This window comes from Siniperca chuatsi, linkage group LG5 (assembly GCF_020085105.1).
Source record: "Siniperca chuatsi isolate FFG_IHB_CAS linkage group LG5, ASM2008510v1, whole genome shotgun sequence".
Lineage (NCBI taxonomy): Eukaryota > Metazoa > Chordata > Actinopteri > Centrarchiformes > Sinipercidae > Siniperca > Siniperca chuatsi.
The window spans coordinates 29252806-29273721 of NC_058046.1; the positions used below are offsets into that span (position 1 = coordinate 29252806).

A 20916-nucleotide genomic window follows, 5' to 3' on the forward strand; every position below is an offset into this window, starting at 1 on the left:
GTAGCTGTGTGTGCGTGTAGCTGAATCTCTGACTCTTGTATCAGTTTACCGATACATATCGGTTAATCTACACCCCTGCAATATATTATTCCTACTTGTTACATTTGAACAAAAGACCCAGAGATAACAAGTAATTGTAACCAATGACCTGTAATTGGTTGACTGAATCCCTCTTGTGTATCTCATTGACTAAAGCAGCAAGAATGAATGACTAAAAACATTAGTAGTATTTAAGTATTTCTAATACCATGCTAAAGCTATACAAAATCTGATCAAATATTAAGTAATTAAACTATTCATCCAGATTTAGTTTTTTGTCAGCAAAAAAAAACAAAAAACAGCCTAATTTTATATTCCAACCCTTCCACTTTCCTCCAAAACATAATGGAAATACTGACATTGAGTGTGACAGAGCCTTGGCCTGTGTCACAGCAGGTCCTCTCAGGGCAGCAGAAAGTCTCGCTCTGCAAATGAACATCAGACATGTGGCAACACCTACCACCTTCTCTTAATTGCCAACTGTATTTATAGATAAAGGACTCAGCCATGAGGTGCTGGAGGGCAACGCTGCACGTCGAAGAGAGCAACAATTGCATCACCCGGATCTTTGCCATCTGTCAAGTGGGCTAGTTTTCAGAGCAATTTTCTGGCCATGCTGAGTAGCTTGCTATATAAAGGTAAAGAAACCACAAAAAATTGTTGTCCAATCATCCCTCATTAATTTGGCTGATACAGATTCTCATTCAAGTATAAATGGATGTAATCAACAACAACAACAATACAAGACTGCAGCAGTTTTAGGTTAGTCAGTAAACTTGATGAATTAAGGATTTAACTACATAAAGTTAATACAGGCCCATTAAAAAGCAACTGTTCAAACTTCAAAAAGTTTTATTTTTACCAGTCAGAGGCACAAATAATTTTCTCCCTTTGTGCCAGAGGTCTGTAAATTCTGGGTGAGCCTCACAACATGACCGCTGTCCTCTCGGATGACAGCTCATGAGGGGACCCTCAGCTTGTCTTTAGGGGCTCTGTGTAACGTTCCGCGGCCCGTTGCGACAATCACCACGGATGAGCGTTATTCTGTATCCTCGGGGCCCGGGAAAAGCAGATCTGCTACACAGAGTCGTCCTCCAAACCCGGCGGTTTATTTACCCTGATGGAGACCCGTAATTTAATTTGGCAAGATGGGAGTGTCCTCTTACCCTTGCCCTGTGAAGCTGGGTCTCTCCTTCACACATCCCTCCCTGACCGCCTCTTCACCTGCCTGGCTTGCTTACATTGTGCTGAGTCACAAAATAAAAATATTTTAGTCTGTTATGGTAGGAGCCAGGGAGGGACTTGCAGATGTTTACCCTTGTGTTGTTGTCTGACTGATATTACTTCTTTTGCTTATGGATGCATTTCTTAGTGTAAGTAATGTTGGGATATGCATTTTCTTAACAACACCATCACCTTTTTAAAAGCTTAATGTAAAGGAGAATGAAAATGTGGTAACTATTAATGCTGTAATTGTTTCAAATTAAAGGTTACTACAAATGCCAGGGAGAGGAAACTGGTTAAAATTTTTGAATTTCAGCCCAGAAATCTTGTGATGTGTCATCAGTAAAGTGAAAAATGCAAACTCGGGTTTTCCATGTTTTTAATTTTGGCAGGCAGCACAATTATTTCAGCACTAACCAGTGCGCTTGTGTTCGTCTAAAGAAAAAGGGCAAAGTCATTAATTTGGCAAGCACAAGACAAAACATTGCTTTTTTGCAGCTTGCTGTGGAAAAAAAACATCTGGATAGTTTTATAAAACATATTTCATAAGACTGACTGCACTATATGCACAATCGCCACTTGGCTGAACAGACTTTTTGGCAAAGTTTACTTTATTACAAAAACTTGTAATACAGTTTGATGTACTGTTTGTGATGTAGGTAACCAAGACTATCAAGAGTTTTTTCACATTTTCAAAACAGTATGTATTTATTAAACCTACTGAAACAATGTGCGTTTGCTGATCTTTGACCTCAACTAAAACTACTTGATTAAGGTTAGGAAAGATTGTGGTCATGGTAAAAAGAAACTAATGCTGACTATTGGTAGGAGATGGGATGTGAAAGGTTGTCTCCGATGCCAACCTCAGTCACTTTGTACAGGTATCCATCCACTCCGTTCTCCTCCCTAAGAGGTTTTGTGGCGCTATAAAAACATCATACTACCTTTGCCTCTGAGAAAGGTCAATCATTATACCTTTATTCGTGACGTGACAAGGGGCCGCTTATCAGGAAAATGGAAACATAGAACATAGCCTAGTTTGAACATATGACTGATACTCATTTTACTAGTTGGGACTGTCTCTGTTTGTCAAAAAACAAAGGCAAACCTGATTTTAGATAACTTTTCTTTGAAAACTGACTTGGACCAGACACCAATCAAATGCATCACATCGAAAACCTGCCAGCCAGATCAAAATGTCATGCATTGTGCCAAAACAGCGGTGCCGGTTGATTTTCAAGGAGTCCGATCCGAAGAAGAAGAGCTCCAGAATCACATCAAAGTAAGTCGCATACGACATACTAAATATCTCTGGAACGCTGCATGAGACTTACTGTTTTTTTGCCCAGAACTGGTTTGCCTTCCCTACGAGGGCTAAGGTGCGATCATATCTCTTTCAGAAGCTTTGTAATCCAGCCTTGAACTGCAGTGTCTTTTTGGAGACTTTGTAAAATAGATCTAAAATGATAAATCCGACAGTGAATGTCTTCTGTGATTATTTATCAATTTTTCGAGCATTGAAAACAAAGAACTGTGAAAATAAGAAAAATGTGAAGTCTCAAAATTTTACCATTTCTGGTTTCTGAATATTTGTGATTCATGTTATTGTTGTCACACATCTCAACTCAAGCTGTACTTTACATTACTCTTTGTCTCATCATTCTCTGAGGAGAAAAGGTATAACAGATATCGATTTTTTGTTGAAAACAGTTTTTATTGTTGTTAGCTGTCTACTGGCAGCCACATTACCTTGGGTTGAGTCTGTCGACCAATCAGAGGCTGTGTTTTGACCTGTCGACCAATCAAAGGCTGTGTTTCTGACTGGATATGTGTGTGGAAGTTCTGATGTCCTTTAATTATAACTGAAATGTGTTTATTATAAACATCAACAGGGGGAAAGTAACTGATTAACTTTTACTTTGAATACTTTTTTAAGTGAGCTACTTTTTCATTGAGTCATTTTTTACCCAATACTTTTGCTTGAGTACAATTTCAGGCAAGTAACAGTACTTGAGTGGGATATTTCAGTACTCTTTACACCTTTACACTCTTTTGATTATTGCTGCTGCAAACGTGCTTGGTCAAAAAAGGTGTTCTGAGCACACCTGGAAGATGTCCCCTTTAAGATACATGGTATGTGAAGGTCAGTCCAAAGGCATGTTCTTGCTGTCATTGGCACTGAGGAAATATTTTTTTAAAAGGTTGATGCAGACGGTCATGTCATTTTAATGGCTGCAGGGGGTTTGTCAATCTGTTTACCTGGACAGCAAGCTTTGCTTATCAGGGCAATAAGATGTATTGATTACTGATAGTGTGTGCAGATGTCAATCATAGGAGGAGGATGCAGGATACTATATGAGAAACGAGGGGTCTTCCTGAAATGTTTTATTCTTTTATTTAGCAAAAGCTGCTCTGGTGTTCATGTTGTAAATTGTGTAGCCTTATTGCGCAAGTTCATCATGCTTATGGTACCTCTGTGCACACTGTGCTTTTTGTATGAAGTCGTTTTTCATTCAAAGCTCTCAACAACTATAATTCTTTTGTTAAATACAAGTCAATCTGAATAATTTATATGTGCCATCATAAACATAGAGCAACCTTTCAACTTTTCACTTTGTCAGTGTGATTTCCACCTATTTGTTATTTGCTCTTTGGTTAAAGTACAGTTTAAATTGGCCAATTTTCACATCTTTATTATCCTAAACACGCAATAAGCTCCAACTTTCTATGGTGACAACTAGCACTGCAAGGTAGAGTTAGGTTGGGTGTGAGGGATTATCTTTATTTTATCTCTTCATGCACCTAGAGGGAAGAAGAGGAGCTATGAGCTACGGCATGATGGGTAATTACACTGCCAGATTGACTGCTTTGCTGGTTTTATCCAATGTTTCTAAAGCTGAGACACTTTTCTACATGTATTCACCCCTCTCTCTGTGACAGCGCTGATAGGGAGATAGAACTGGTATGGGAATCCATTTATATATTCTGTATGTATGATATGCTGATAGAAAGATTCTGCAAAGCAACGGATCCCACTACATTTCCAGTCAGTCTGCACTGATTTTATTGTTAAGATAAATCAAGTCATTGTGATAGTAGTATTGTTATTTGTCTGTTTGGATGCTACAGTACACTGTTCAGTTTAACAAACATACCAACAGTATTAGCTCCCCACGCTGCATTGTACAGCAGTGTCAGTGTTTGTAACTCTCCTCTTTGTTAATTCTACTTTATCGGATATCCTCCTCACACCTTGGCCCCCCCAGTGCCATGACACACAATAGAGTCAGACCAGGTCTATTTACTTTCCAAAACTACAGTAGCCTGAAAATGAAATCTCTTATCAGGTTTGAGCAGCCTGAGCCAAAGCACCTAGAATTTGGGGTTTACATGTTAATGAGGGGATTCTGAGTAAACCGTTAAACCAATCGAAGAGCCTGTGTCTTTGTTGGCAGCTGTCCTACGACACAGTAACCGTGCATGCCTGGCTTTATTCTATAATGTGTTGGTCCTACTTTGAAAAGTCATTTGTAGTTTATAATTGAAAGAGGAGCCTCAAAGTTTTACTGGAAGGAGATTTACTTTAGTCCAGAAACTGTCGGTGTCACCTGGACGTGAGGGACCACCTTTATGATTTATTATCTGAGTGCATGGTTACATTATCAGTGATGTAAACCAGGGGGCTTGCCAGGTGTTTAGAGACCAACCACCAGCCATCTTCACCAAGGAAATATGTCCAGGTGTGATCAAGCCCCGGATAGCCAGCACTAGTCAAATATCATTGACATTGCTGACAACGCTGTAAACAATAAAGCACAAGCAGTGGTGGAAAGTAACATTTACTCAGTTACTGTAAGTACAATTTTGAGGTACTTGTACTTAACTTGAGAAGTTCCATTTTCTTCTACTTTATTCATTTACACCACTATAATTTAGAGGCAACTATTGTACTTTTTTTTTTCCCATTAAATTTATTTGTTATTTGCAGATTTCGATTAATAATATATATATATATATATATATTAATAATATAACATGTAATCAAAAAATAAATTATGATGAATTATTAGAGGTTAGGATAAGACTTTATTGATCCCTGGGTGTAAATTCACAAGCTACCCAACAGTATATGAAGGCATTAAAATTAGCCCCAGCTTTACCAGCTGCTAACAATAAAATGATGAACACATTATTTAATCAACAATCATAATCCAATAATATAATTACATTTTACATTATTCTGAAATGAGCCATTCTGCATAAGGGGTACTTTTACTTTTGGTACTTTAAGTATATTTTGATGCTAATACTTTTTTTGAATGCATTACTTTTACTTTAAACTATGGTATCACTACTTTTACTTAAGTTACACAAGTGGTTGAGTACCAAAAGTACTCACTGAGCACAAGGTCTCTTATTTTGTATGAATCTGCTGAGAAAAATGGGTCACACTCACAGATAAACTTTTCATTGATGTAAACCATTTAATGGACAACATGGACAAGAAATAGATTACAGCTTTTCAGCTTTCTAAAACATTTTTTGAAAGACTACAAGAATTGAAAAAGGAATAAATGTTCCATTGTTGGGATCAGTTGTGAATTTTGTTATCCTACCAATACACAGTCACTCTGGGAATACATTGACAAGTACGTGTTGTAGAACTACATAGCATATTTATATTTTTAGATTTTATTCTTGGTTAAAACTTTGTGACATTGTAGACGCTATAAACATCTGTGAGCTTCTTATCACACAATTTTGAGTTTGCCATCTCGAGATCATGTGAGTCAGTTTAGCATATTAATGCATATTAGCTACTTTCAAGCCACATACTATTACCATTTTTAACAGCTGCAACCTGTTGTTGGATTTTGATCATCACAAAAATTAATACTTGTCAAAGCTGACTGAATACACCGAACATACCATTTCGTTACATTTCTACATTCCAAATCTAATAAATCTTTCTCTTCCTCCCCTCCTGATCTGGAGGCTGCTTTACCCCACGGCACTGGTGTTTTTCTCTGATGGCATTTTTATGGCATCATTTATCTTTCTTGTGCAAGCAAGGGCCTTTTCAAATTATTGCAATATACTTCAACTTCATCTAATATTTCCCATTTTGACATCTGTCATACCTTTTCTCCTCAGAGAATGATGAGACAAAGAGTAATGTAAAGTACAGCTTGAGTTGAGATGTGTTTGCATTGGACTTCCTAAGGCAACACTCCCACTTGGACAGATGAAAATAAGTGAAAATAAGTCAAAAGGACACAGAAGCATTCAGTTAAATATTCTGTGACGACAATAACATGAATCACAAATGTTCAGAAACCAGAAACTGTCAAATTTTGAGACTTCACATTTTTCATATTTTCACAGTTCTTTGTTTTCAGTGCTCGTTAGCTGAACTATAAAGTTTACAACTACATCCTCAACTTATAACTAAACATACAGTAACACTACAGAAAAAAATAGAGCCAAGAAACGTTATTATGGTCATATCTCTTCAAAACTTTCTAAAAAGTAAGCTTGGCTGTCCTGAATGCTGTGGTGACAGCTTATTTCCAGATAATACCAGCAGTTGATTTATCTTGAAGATATGTGGAGGTGTGCATGCTGAAACTGAAAATGAAAAACAATGCAGTGAAAAGAAAGTCCTGCTCAGTGTTTTGAAGGAGGGGTTATTTTATGTGAGTTTCACCAGAACAAAAACAACTTTCAAATTATACATCAGTAGCAGAACTAGCACAAAAACAAACTTATTGACTTGAACTCTCACTGGTAAAAAGAAAGGAACATTACATTCTTGAACAATTTTTTCCCTTTCTTGTTGAATAGATTCGCAACTTAAAGAAATCCAAAGAGATGAATCCATCTGCTCTAACAACTGCAATTAGTGTCAGCTTTAGATCTGTTAGTGCAAAGTCATCAAGCCCCAACAATAGCATTTCATATTTTCCCTCTGCTTCTTATTTAAAAAAAAATCAACTAATTTGAGATTTGCTTTGAATGGGTGCACTTCATGCTTAGCTGTGGCTGTGTATCAGCTAACCCAGAAAATTACAGAGGACTGTTCAGCTGCCTTGTTAATAGGCTTAAAGTTGTTGATGATGTGTAGAGCTACATGTGAAGTAGCTCAATCAGAAATGATTTCAGCTTTTCATGTTATATTGATGTGATGCCTTTATCATAGAAACATTAATAGTATCAATTATGATGAATAGTATTAATTATCTTCTTTATGTGATGCCATGTAACACTTCAAAACCAATTACTGTCAGTAGATGCAATTCTCTCCATGAAAACACCAAGGCTAAAACGTGAAATGATTGTCTCTCCACAGCTGAATGACTTTTTCCACAATAGTTCTGTGTCCTTCAGCTCAACTTTCCATATAAAACCACTGCTAGCAAAAGCACTTCGTAAAAACACTCAGCAGGAGGAAGTCCACCCCATTGCCCTCGGCACAGCCCCCCAATATAACCTCGACTTCATCTCATGGCAGAAACAGCTGTTTGATATTCCCCACCATAAATGAAACATATTCTGTTTTGCTAGACTGGCTCGTCTCTGCCCTCTGGTTTGATTCAAGAGTGCCTCTGCTCCATCTTTATGCAAAGCACACTGATGAAGCAGCCACTTATCATTAGGTGGCTGCCGTTGTTATACATCAAGGTTTCATGTTATCAGCTAATATATGCATTATTAATCCAGACGAGGTACCGTGCTATGTCTTTATGCATACCTATTAGCAAGGAGAGATATTAATTCCTGCCCACGCCTACAACTTCTCATCAGGGGAAAAAGAAGTTTGCATGACAGTGTTGTCTATACAGTGTGTGAAAACATGTTTATGACACCTTGTTCACACGCACAGCTAGGGAAAATTGTGGTATGATGGGACTGTTTCATCCTGTATAAAAACACAGTAGTGCACTGATCCTCATATATAGAAATGTCCAAGTCATCCAGAGCAATGTATTTGCCATCAGCATTCAGCATGTGTGAAGAAAAACAAATTAAAGGACTATAATAGTAGTTTGCATCATTTCATCTAAAGAATATGTAGTTTTTATTATGCTTCCACAGAATATCATAACTTTTTAGATGAAAGCAAAATTTATACTTCGCTGTCACGCCATATGACTGTGATGTAGAAATGTATTCATAGTTCTTCGCCAAATTTCCACCATTGATTGTTGTAGTAGCATCACTTGGCGGATATGTCTTACATTAGCAGGTCATGTCATGCTCTAATTACAGTGTTTCTCACAGGTAAACAACACATGCCCACTGTGACACAGCAAACCATTCAATCATTTGCCCATCGCTCCCATAGCGCACAGCAACATTATTAAAAATCACACCGTTAAAAATTATTATAAAGTTCACAATATAAAGTTTACCATAAATCACACTGCTTAAATAAAGTGGCGTTCTGCATTCAGTGACACTCCTCCCCCCTTTAACAGTTGTCGTCCCAACAAAGTCCCTAATATCCATACCTGTCTGGAGGTCGACTGGTCTGTGTGCATTATGAAATGACAATTGTGCGCCTTGATTAAAAAAACATTTATTCTACCTGGGCTGAATGATGAATTATTCACCCAAATTGATTAATCTGTGGATTATTTTTCATTAAACCATTTCATTTAATTGCTTGGTTTATGAAATGTCAAAAAGAATGCAAAATGCCGATCACAGCCCAAGGTGTTGTCTTTAGATTGCTTGTTTTGTCCAACCAAAAGCCCAAAGATATTCCATTTAGAAAGACAGAATACAGAGAAACCAACAACCTGCCACATTAGAGAAGCTGAATCCAGCATATGGTCATGCATTTGGTCTTCCCCTTGTTTATCTGCAGTGCTGACTGCGTAACCGCTAAGTTAAAAGTTTAAATCCACTCTAATACCACATCTTTTATGCAGCCAGTGGTGTCAATTCATTTTAATAATCCATAAAAAATTAACTAGCAGAGAAACTAGCTTGAAATACGTAATCCATCAAAATTGAAATAACTGTTGGGGAAAGTTTCTGTTGCTGTGTTCATCAACTTTTTTTAACTAAACAAGCAGTTCTGGTTCCAGGAACTTATGAGCGGCATTTTTTGTATTTTTTTTTTTTTTTGGCATTGTATAGGCCAAATAAACTAATAATTGTTGGTAGATAAATCGATAATGAAAAGTCAACAACCACTTCCCAAAGTGCCACAGAGTCCTTGAATGCATCATCCATGACAGTTTTGAGAATTGTCCTGCTCACAACTTCTGCACACACCACATGATCATTAAATAAGAAAGATGGTTAATCATTCATTATGGTGGTTTGAAGGTTGATTTTCATAGTATCCTGAAATGAATGGAAGCCAATAGCTGTCTGGAAAATTGGAATTCAATTACAAATCAACTGACATTGAGTGTGATTTGTAGTTCAATTCAGAGCTAATGGGTTAAAACAGGGAAACCACAGATCTGTGTAGTCTTACAAGCAATTATCTTTCAAAGAGAGCATAAAACACAGACATAATCGTAAAAGCTTTAGAAGAGCAAATGTTGTGTAAAAGCTGATATGAACTGAATGTAGGTAGAATTGTTTTTGTTTCAGTCAGTGACATAGAGACAAAATAGACATCTAAAAAGTGTATATATATGAAAATATCACAGATTAGTATTTTGAAAAGTAATCATAAATTGCTTGGAAATATTTGAGCGTGTACCCTATTTTACACCTCTGCCTCTGCAGAAAGCATATTACAGTAGCAAAAGTGAACTTGTTCTACATTAAGTCTGTCAATATATCAGCTCGGTTTGCTGTCTCATGTGACAGTGTGCAAGCAATTCCAAAAGTGAATAAATAGTATTTATCCTGTTAAGTATTACACACGGTGTCTGTTGTAGCCTAAACAGGTGGCATCCCTGTAGTAGTACATAATCCCTCCCAAGATTTCCAAGCAGAGTTCCATGCGTTAAAGCAGTAGCAAGGAGCCAATGATATGCAGCATTAGAGACAGAGTGAAGAAAAGGAGAGGAAAAGGGGGGGGGAGGGTTGGGGTGGAGATTGCTGAGCTGTTGCTCTGTGTTATGTGTCGTGTAGAAGCAGACTGGAGAGGAGAGGAGGAGGTATCCGATGGCAGGGAAAAGCTGAAACCCCTGGGGGAGGTTTGTGTCAGCCACATGCTCCGGCTGGTCCTCACTGAGCAGGCCTTTTGTTATGCTGATTTACTCAGCCTTTTGTCCAAGTCACTGAGTGTGTGTGTGTGTGTGTGTGTGTGTGCGTGTGTGCGAGAGAGAGAGAGAGAGAGAAGAAAGAGAGAGGAAAGAGGACAAGAAAGAGAGAAAGACTGACAGAGTTTACAACATATTGCAGACTATATGTAGAATAGACATATCCATAATCACATATTCAGGGGATAGAGAACAGCAGCACCTTACAATATCTTACCATCCTTTACAACACTTGCTCAATAAATACAACTCATTCATGAAACTGAAAATGTAGGTTCAAAAAGGTAACACATCACAAAGCAGTAATGAACAACAATATATAACACATCACAGAAAGGTTCACTGGAAGATGTAAGTTTGGAAAAAGCTGGACGTAGCTGTAGCTGTAGATTTGACTTGTGTCACTCACAAAAGAGAGGAGTTTCTGTATTTCTGTTATTTTGTCTACATTATTTTGTCCACTCTATGTAAACTCATAGTGCACAAGTAAAGAAAATGTAAACAATAAAAGCAAGTGATTTCAATTTAGACAAAGGACAACAATTCTATCATTTATTGAGAACACCTAAAAAACCTTGAATCCTCATTCAAGCAAGGCTTATTTGTTTTCAAAAGTGAATTTGCAGGGCTGTAACTTATTTTCAATATTGATTCATTGTTTGGCTTTTAAATGTCAGAAAATAGTAAAGAAAACATGTCACAGTTTCCCAGAGCCAAAGGTAACGTCTACAAATGTCTTGCTGTCAAAAACAGTCCAAAACCCAAAGATAATCAATTTACAATGATAAACAAAAACAGAGGAAAGCAGCAAATCCTCACATTGAAGAAGTGGGAACCAGAGAATGTTTCACAAGTTTTTGCTTAAAAAGATCGATTAGCAAAATAGTTGCTGTAGCTCTAGTATTTACTGAAAGAAAGAAATGATAAAAGGAAGGGAAGAAGAGGAAAAAAAGGAAAGAAGGGCTGAAGGAGGAAAGAGAGAGGAAGGAATGAAGGGAGAAAGAAAGAGAAACTGATGCTGCCATACATCAGGATCCTAATCAAGGCTATGTTAGAGTGAGTCAAGTGTTACACAGAGAGAGAGAGAGAGAGGATGACAGAAGGTGTCCCTCTCCCCAGCGTCCAGCCCCCAACTTTGACGTCACAAGCTGAGAGACACAAAACAAGCTGCTCTCAGCTGAGCTCCTCTCTCGATTTTCACTCACACACTCTCCAACGCACATTCACGCCTGCCCTCAGACTCGCCGCAACACTTGCTTTGATACCCGGTCAGCCTTGAGCCGGTGTGCGTAGGCATACCATCATCTCTACACCAAAACATTGCACTCCAGCAACAAGAAAACCACTTGGTCTCTCACTCCTCAGGACTGAAACACGCTCCGTCTCTTGCGAGTGATGCCTAATTCTGTGTGAAGCTGCCGACCGGAGCACACTGGAGAAAGGAGTGCTCCGATTCCCAACCCCGACCCAGACCCCGTCCCAAAAAGCAGCAGATGTGACAGAGGAGGAGAGGCGGAGAGAGAAACAAAATCTCCCCCACCCCTCCTTCCCTCATCTGGGAGAACAATACCCAGCCGCCAGTTGGAGAGGGTCAGCTTTTGTCCCTCTCCCCACGCTCCTGCTCAAGAGCCAGGAGCAGACAGACGCGCTGACACATTGACCCGCTGCTGTGAGAGGAGAAGACGTGCAAAACAGTTGCTACGCTTTCCGCGGTTTGATTCAGTACTTGGACAGCTCCTGAGCAACAACCAGCGTGAGTGTGTGTGTTTCCATGAGTGTGTAGACTATTGGTTTGGTTTGGAGACCAAGTACCACAGATGCAGCCCCCGTGTTCGCTCCAGCTCGGCCCCAGTGGCCCCTCTCCATCCCTGGGGTTGCAGGGCAGCACTGCCGGCTTCCACCAGCTGGAAGAGAAGCAGCTCTTTGAGAAGTTTTGGAAGGGGACTTTCAAGGCTGTGGCCACGCCGAGACCGGAGAGTGTCATCGTGGCCAGCATCACCGCCCACAGGAGGGTGACCAAGTGAGTTCCATACTTTCTAATAGCGATCAAAGAACAAACACATCTTGTGTTTTTCTCCACATTTGAAATGTGTTTGCTATCCAGCTGCTTCAGTGAGAGTTGTCAAAGATTGCCAAGCTTCTGTTTAGTAACTCTCCATTGCAACACATGGTTGTTTATACAAAACATCAGCAAGTGGTTGTGGAGTGATTGCTAATAAGGACACTGATGTTTGTTTATCAACAATTTATTGGTGCCAGAACCACTGTAGCCATCTTTTGTGTCACTTACAGTAGGTATCCTTGTTGTGTGCACATGCCAGGACACTAGCATACAAGACATTCAATTCCCAAAGGTTCTAGCATTTATCGTAAGATATTTCTTTTAGAAATTCAGATTTGGTGTTTCTTCACGTCACACAAAGAACAAGTTGCTTATACCTCCCAAAGTCAGTCTAACCCCAAAGACCATGCTTTTGGGTAAAGTAATTATTTTAGATGTCTAAGTGGCATATAACCCTTGTTTCAACAGCATTTCAGTTACTATATTTTAACATGTTGTTAGAACCTGCTACTCCCTTGATATACAGTCAAATAAATGTTGTCGAAACAACAGTTATATGTATATATGCATTTCGTCTTAAAATTGTAATAAAATTAAATTGTCCCCTTTTTAAAGGTCATGTGGCAGCATGGTCATGCCTCTAATGTCAGACTTGTCCCCTCGTCCCCCTGCGACATGGCCTTGTGCCAGTGTCTGTTGAAGGAGCAACATGTCACACGTTTGTTCCCCCTGTTTCATCCCTCTGACCAAAGGTTAGCTGTAGCCCTTACAGCCTCAGAGGGAAGGCTGAATATCTGTTGCCCTTTCTCCTCCTTATCCCTTCTTTTTATCCCATCAGCTCCTGTGTGCACAGCCAACCATCATCTGCTGGTTTTGACAACTTTATCTATTTTATCATGCACTGTTCTGCCTGCTGTGCTTATTTGTCAAACACTACACAATAGTGACATTATATGTAACAGAACACCTAATAAATGTTCAAATAGGTAGAACATTTACACAACCACACTTACAGATATACACATTTGCACATGCGTACTTACATATCAAACGATGTAGCTTGCTTGGGTGACCTTTGAATGGTTTTGACACCCACTATCAACTTTCTCTTATGTGAAATTAGCTATGTTAATGAGGATTAGAATGGCCCATTTCATCCTACATCAGCACAGGCAGCGGAAAGACACACTGAACCAGATAATGTGTCTTTAATGGGTTCTATTACAGCAGGACCATAATGCTGCACATGGCCTGGTTATAAAGGATTTTATTAGCTTGTAGGATATGACCAAAAAAAAACACTTTATTGCAAGAATATGACCAAATATGCCCTTTTTTCATTGTGCCCCATTTTAACGATCTAACCAAATAACTGCACCCCATCAGTCAACCATAGCCTGGTACAGACGATATATTCTAATCATTTTGGAGAAACTGGCAAAAAAACAAAATTAGAAACAAAACAAATGAACCCACAAAAAATGAAATGTAATGTGGCTGGCTGCCATGAACTGAGCAGCCTTTTTCAAGTAGCCGGAGACTCTGGACCAGGGCCCAACTGTCTCTTCAGCTTCATCTTCTCTTGGAAGGAAGCTCTCCTCTCCAAGTTGCTTTGCCCCCCTCCACGGACTCCGTCCGGGTGACAGTGACGATGATGGCAGCATGGCAGGGGCAGGCGGGAGGGAACATCCCCAGAGAGCAGACATAATGTTGCTAATTCGTCCGGGTCTGTTTGTGAAAGACGACAGCAGCGTCTACGTCGGCCCCTCTTCCTCTCTCGCCCCACCTCTGTGTATATTTGCAGGAGGGTGAAATGCAGAGGGACTTGTGGGTAATACAGACTGTAAATAATGAGTAAAACACAACAAACACAACACAACACCAAGAGAATATGGATGCAGGAGGCGGCTCAGGGAGTCCTCCCTCCCTCCCTGCTGTACTGTTGATTTTGCCCGAGCAGAGTGTGACTGGAGAATGCTTAGACCATCAGAATGCATGGCCTTAGGCTTGCTCCTCTGCCTCTTTCTCTCCAAGAGGAAACATCATTATTCACTGTGGATAACTGAGGGGTGATGAACAATTGCAGTGAAAGTGAGGGGACATTATGTACAACAAGCAGAGAGGGAACGAAGAGAGGAGACAGAGGGGGAGCCACAGGGAGATGTTTCATGTTCAATCAGCACAGGTCTTTTTTCTCTTATCACCATCCTTGCTTTTCCTTTCTGTTCTCCTCCTTCTCTCTCCTGAAATGAAAATGCTGGAGGGGCAATAGAGCCACAGAGGAGTAATTAGTTTGTTGTTCTCCCTCTGTCCTCCCCTCTCTGTCCTCCCTGTCTCCTCCTCTTCAGGCCAGTCACACAGTGGAGGGGAGGAGTTCACTGGCTCTGTGCAGTGGGGTGGGGCTTCGCTCGAAACCATTATGACCCTGCAAGCTGTTTTGTTCATGGGGGGCTCCTCATTAAATATTCAGCCTGGCTAACTTTGGGTTGTGTAGTGTGTGTGTCAGTGTGTTTGTGTGTGTCTGTGTGTGCATTCATGTGCATCTGTACTGGAAATGTTTTCCAGCAATTGCAAGGGTTTGAAGTGAGGGTGTGTGTGTGTGTGTGTGTGTGTGTGTGTGTGTGTGGGGTGTTAGTGGGGTCTTGTCCAACTCTGTGGCAGATGGCAGGCTCGAGAGAATGCAATGCAAAGGAGGGGGGAAAGTGTGTGTGTGTGTGTGTGTGTGTGTGTGTGTGTGTGTGTGGTAGGGGGTTTTAGGCCTCTTACCTCAGCAGATGCTGGTTTAACGAGGAAGAGAGGAAAAGGGTTTGGAGGGGCTTGTACACTGACAGCACCAGTGGGAATATACAGCGGGGTGGACAAAATAACAGGAACACTTCAGAATAGAATGCAGTGCAATCCAACTACAGCCTGAAAAATTACCATAAAGTCAAATCAACACATCTTTGAAACGGTCTCATCAGAAATGGATCATTATAAGAATACTTACTGCAGAGCTGTTTTACTGAATTAATATTAATAATAACTTTATTTATATAGCCCTTTTCTAAACTGAGTTACAGAGTGCTTTAATAGTAAAACGAACAGAGTAAACAGTAAAAATTCTAAATGAATCACATTACAAGAAGAATTTAAAAGCACAGAATATAACAGTAAAAGAATGAGGAGCATTGAAAAATAAGACCAAAACAGGATACAGACATAGCTTCAATTAAAAAAAAAAAAAAAGGCTATCCGATAAGTGAGGTTTAAAGGCAGAATAAGTAGGATTTTCTGGTTGCTGTTTGCAATCACACGATTCAAAGTTGGCCCCTGCTTCCCATCTCAACGGGCAAGAGAGAGAGCTAGAGAATGAATGAAGAGAGGGAGCGACGTTGGCGAGAACAAAGCAGTGAATCAGAGGAATAACACTTTATTTTCTGATTGTTTCTCGCCGGTTACGTTCTAAAGCATAAATAAAATCGCCCACACCTCTGCACAACCCTGCGGGAAGGAGCCACATTAAATGCAACCAAAGCCAGGCTTCATCCTGTTCGCTCTGTGGCCTCTCTGCACTGCATGTGAGTGAAGCTCAGCACCGCCCTCGGTCAAACAGACAAACAGCCCTGCACACAGACAGAGCAGAGGAGAGTCAGAGACAGCGATGTCGCGACCTCACAGCCTGCGCGCTGTTATTGGCTGGGAGCTACACACCACTGCCCCAAGGTTGACGCCCAGAAACGTCCTGAACACAGCAAGCTAATAAGAAACTAAAAAGATACAGACAGAGGGCAGGGTCTCTGTAGATAAAGACACCACAAACTTCTAGTTGGTCATAACTGATGATTGAGAGGGAGTCTATACATTATTTTTTAAGAAAATCCTACTTATTCTGCCTTTATGATGTGATTTAAGAGACGCTACAGAGTTACAGCTAGGCTGAGATAGCTGGGCAGGGAGTTCCAAAGCCTGTCCATGCAAAGCCTTAAAAGTTATAAGCAAAATCTTAAAATCAATTCTAAAACTCACAGGGAGCCAGTCAAAGATGCAAGAATGGGAGTGATGTGATCTGATTTCATAGGGTTTGTTAAAAGCCTGGCAGCAGCATTTTTACTGCATTGAAGGCTAGTAGTTGACTTATGGTTGACATCGGAGTAAAGAGAATTACAGTCGTCCAAGAAAGAGGAAATAAAGGCATGGATTACTTTCTCAAGATCTGCAGCTGTTTTGAAATGATTTAATTTAGATGCTGTCCTCAGCTGAAGGAAGCATGATTATACCACTCTGGATACTTGGTTGTTAAATGATAGATTTGAGTCAATACAACTCCTAAATTGCGAGCAGACTCATTTTATATTAGATGATAAACAACCACGTTTGGACTGTAGAGGAGCTGAGAGAGAAGGCTGACAGATTTTGATTCATTTAGATGCAGAAAGTTCTGTGCCATCTAGCTCTTGAGTTTAGAAATACAGCTGAGGAGTCTCACCAGGTTTAAGGGAAACATACAGCTGTGTGTCATCAGCATACAGATGAAAATCAATATGGTGTTTTTGAAATATGTGGCCCAATCGCAGCATGTAAATGGAAAGTAAAAGAGGACCTGAAATTGACTTTTGGGGGACACCACATGTAAGGGGGGCAGGCGTGGATGAGGTCCTCCCAATTTCACCAAGTGATACTCCTATCACAAAGGTAGGAGCAAAACCAATCAAGGGCCATGTCCTTGATACTGACCCATTTTTGCGAACAATTGGTTAAAATTGAGTGGTCAACAGTGTCAAGTGCAGAACTCAAATCAAACAGGATTAAAACAGAACAGTAACCGATGTCGGCAGAGAGCAGCGAATCATTGGTCACTTTAATTAGTGTGGTTTTAGTGCTTTGAAAGGAATGAAAGCCAGATTGGAATTTTTCAAAAATGCTATTGTTGTTCATAAATTAATTGATTATAAATGTTTTTTTAAACTCTTTGATGAAAACCGAAGCTTTGAAATAGGCGCAAAATTATTTAAAACCAATGGGTCGATGGTGGACTTTTTCAGCAAAGGCTGGACAATTGAATGCTTAAAACTACATGGGAAAGTGCCAATTGAAAGATAACAGTTAATAATGGAAATAATATTTGGTTCAATGGTGTGAAAAACAGATCTTAAGAAATCTAGAGAGCAGGAAGAGGATTTCATGGAAGCGACTATTTTTTCCAAGGTTGATGAACCGATCAATTCAAAATGAATGAACAAAGGAACTGGGTCAGGAGAGGTGTATATTGCACATGATGGAGGAGAAATTTGTGTCCTGGTCTCGTTTGTTTTATTGATAAAGTGATTGAAGAACTCTTCACATTTTGCTGTGGTGACTTCAGGGAACTGGGTAAGAGGAGGGCTGATCGCTGAATCAGTGTGCTGAAGTAAAACCCTGTGATTGTGGCGTTTAGGGGCAATCAGGAGGGGAAAATATGTATTCCTTGCTTGTTTAACGCTAGATGGAAAGATTTTCATTAGACTTCTGAGGGTAAAATAAAGAGTCATTAAGTTTACCTTTTTTCCAAATTATTTCTGCTTTCCTGCACTTTCTTTTAATGTGATCATTTAGCTAGGGAGAGGGTTTACGTTGTAATGTCTTTAACAGGTGCAATTTTATCTAAAATTCTGCAACATATACTGTTAAAACCATAGCATTATATTGAAGGATAAATCAGGTTTATTGCAGTTTGGGTGTTATTTTCATAACTTTGGTCATTCTATGAGTTATGATAACACTGTACTCACTAAGTTAATAGCTGAAATCTGGGAATACAACAACATTGCCAGTGCAATATTGCAAGTCTGACAGGGAAAGAAAACACATGAATTCAGAAGATCAGACAGGTTGTAAACATGCCATATTATCTTAACTACTTTAGTTTGAGGTAAAACTGAAAGTGAGTGTACCCAAAATGACAGTAATAGAGTACTTTGAGGACCCCTGGTTTTGGAAGTAAAAGTCAGTGTTAGGTGACTGACAGTTGGAGCTCTTCTATGGCTTGGACCTGCACGAAAGTCTCCTCGTTGAAACATTAGAACCAAGTATGAACAACTGTGTTAGGAAATATCTAGGTCTTTGATAAAAATTCAAAAAACCTTTTAAGATAAGAAAAAGATAAGATATTAACTACGTTTCCCAAGGTGCATTTCTCTAACAGACATCCAATCACCAAGCTCAAAAATCTGTTATGTTCACTATTAGCAGCAGATAAAGCTAAATATTACGCTGTTGTGAAAACTTACATTACAATCTGCAGCTTAAGTGAATTCACTTTTGGATTCTGGGTCAATTTTGGATTAATTTGGATTACTTTAATTTGTTTTGTTCTCATCTGCAACAACGAAGCTTTTGAATTTGGTACTGCTGAGGCTCATAGGTATTGTTTTATTTACCACTTTGCCACTCTATAGTCCCCCATTGCACAGGAAAACTGTGTGTGTGTACACAACTTTTACAAGTATAGTAAGTAGTTGAACTTGGAACTTGTTTTGTAAACTGTGGTGAATGAACAGTTTAGGTAATAATTTTACCGTTCACCTTTGTTTTCTCTTCAAAATATGTTTAGCTTATGGCCACGTCTATGCTAAAGCACGCTGGAAATCATCTACAAATACAGTCATTAAAATGTTTTGAGCGTGGGAATAAATGAATACAGGATATAGAGTCTCAAAAACATCAAGGAGTAGCAGTCAGAGCTGCCCCTGGGACGAAGCATCTCTCTCTGTGAGAATGACAAACATGATTTAGTGTTGGATGAGGGGTTTGTCTGCCGTTATATATCTTTCTGTCTGTGCTTCTGCTCTCTTCATCGCTGAGTATCTTTACCCGACTTGTCTCCCTCTCCTCACATCAGTATCTCTCTCCTTCCTTCTCACAGTATCTTTTCAGTGTGTGTTAACTCGCCCTCTCTGTGTCTGTGTCATATTACTCAGAGCGCCCAGGATGCAGCTGCTGAGGCATGCTGACAAGAGAGTAGGAGATGATGCCGACTCCCCAAGCAGGAATCTTATCACTGAAATGGATTTACATTTGATATTGATTCCTGCGTAGCCAATCCGTTTGAATCAAACCAGTGTTAGTGACTTAACCACTTGATGCACGGTTCCAGTGTGTTTTACAACGGGATGCATTTTATATGTCACAGGAATAGGAGCTGTTACAGAGATACTAATTGGTGGAGTGGAGTTATATTCGGCATTGATCTCTGCACGGCTAATCCATTTGAATCAAACCAGTGTCTCATGATTAACACCGGATAACACTGTCACAGCATGTAGTAGTGCATTTAAGGAAACCGAGATAATAATAAAGCTCATATTTAAGTTTATTTATATGGCACTTATTAAAACCAGAGTTTACAAAGTACTTTACTAGGAAAAAAGAAAAAATACACATACAAAGTCATAAATGAATGCGTGAGAAAAGTTAACCATAAACATTCATACATTCAAACATGCATAGTACAAACTGGTCACCAATGCAGAGACATTAAAAGGGGAGTAATATGCTCTCTCTTCTTGGTTTTTGTTAGTAGTCTAGCTGCAGCATTCTGTACAATATGTGAATTGTTTTCTGATTTATGCTTGTTAGGAGACCATTACAGTAATCTAACTGTGAAGAAATAAAAGTATGTTTGATTCAGTGTCTCTGAAGTTCTAAAAAAGAACTGATTTGCCAATATTCCTTAAATGCTAAAAACAAGATTGGACAACCTCTGCCAATCGTGGTGTTGGAAAAAGGACAGTGTGATGCAGAAGCTAAGACTTATAAGACTGTTAACAACAAAACAATTGAGTGTGTTGTATTGAGCGTTTTTTATTGCTTAAGAATTTAACTTCTCATTTGTAATTTATTATTGTTATTTCTTCTTTCAAATCTTACATAGTCTTGCTTTAATGGAGCAGCATTGTGTTTCTCACACAGGCTTAAGGAGAAAAAAGAAAAAAAATCCTTCTTTAGCCATCACTTTCACTCACAAGACATGCTATCATACATACTTGAAGCTGGTTTTCAGTGGAAATTAAGTGATGCTGTCATGTAGTGTACAGTGAAGGCAGAGGCAAGTCAGGTTGCTTCTAATGTTCCAATTAGCAACACTGCGACCATCCATATTTCTCTTTACCTGCAGCGTACTATTGTACCATTTGTTGTGATACTTATTTTGTCTTAATGTATAACAATTGTGTATTATTTAGTGTAGGATTCAGTGAAAGGATTTGTTCACTTTATCAACTGGCCCAAAAAACTGACAGCCAGAACAGCAGCACATTAAAGGTAAACTAAGAAAGACATTCACTGGTCCGCAGCACAAAATGACCGTAATGTATCAAGGGCCGGGGTTGAATGTGTTATTGA

The 20916-nt window shown here is 39.4% G+C and overlaps 1 protein-coding gene across 2 annotated transcripts in view; it reads left to right on the top strand.

Moving 5' to 3' along the window:
* The first annotated feature begins 11660 nt into the window (after positions 1 to 11660).
* Positions 11661 to 20916, top strand: part of srrm4 (serine/arginine repetitive matrix 4) — a 67642-nt gene continuing 58386 nt past the window's right edge. For both annotated transcript variants that reach the window (XM_044196961.1, XM_044196962.1), the window contains exon 1: positions 11661 to 12513. In XM_044196961.1, coding sequence (XP_044052896.1) covers positions 12311 to 12513 — 203 coding nt within the window. In that variant the 5' untranslated portion in view covers positions 11661 to 12310. The remainder of the gene's footprint in view (positions 12514 to 20916) is intronic.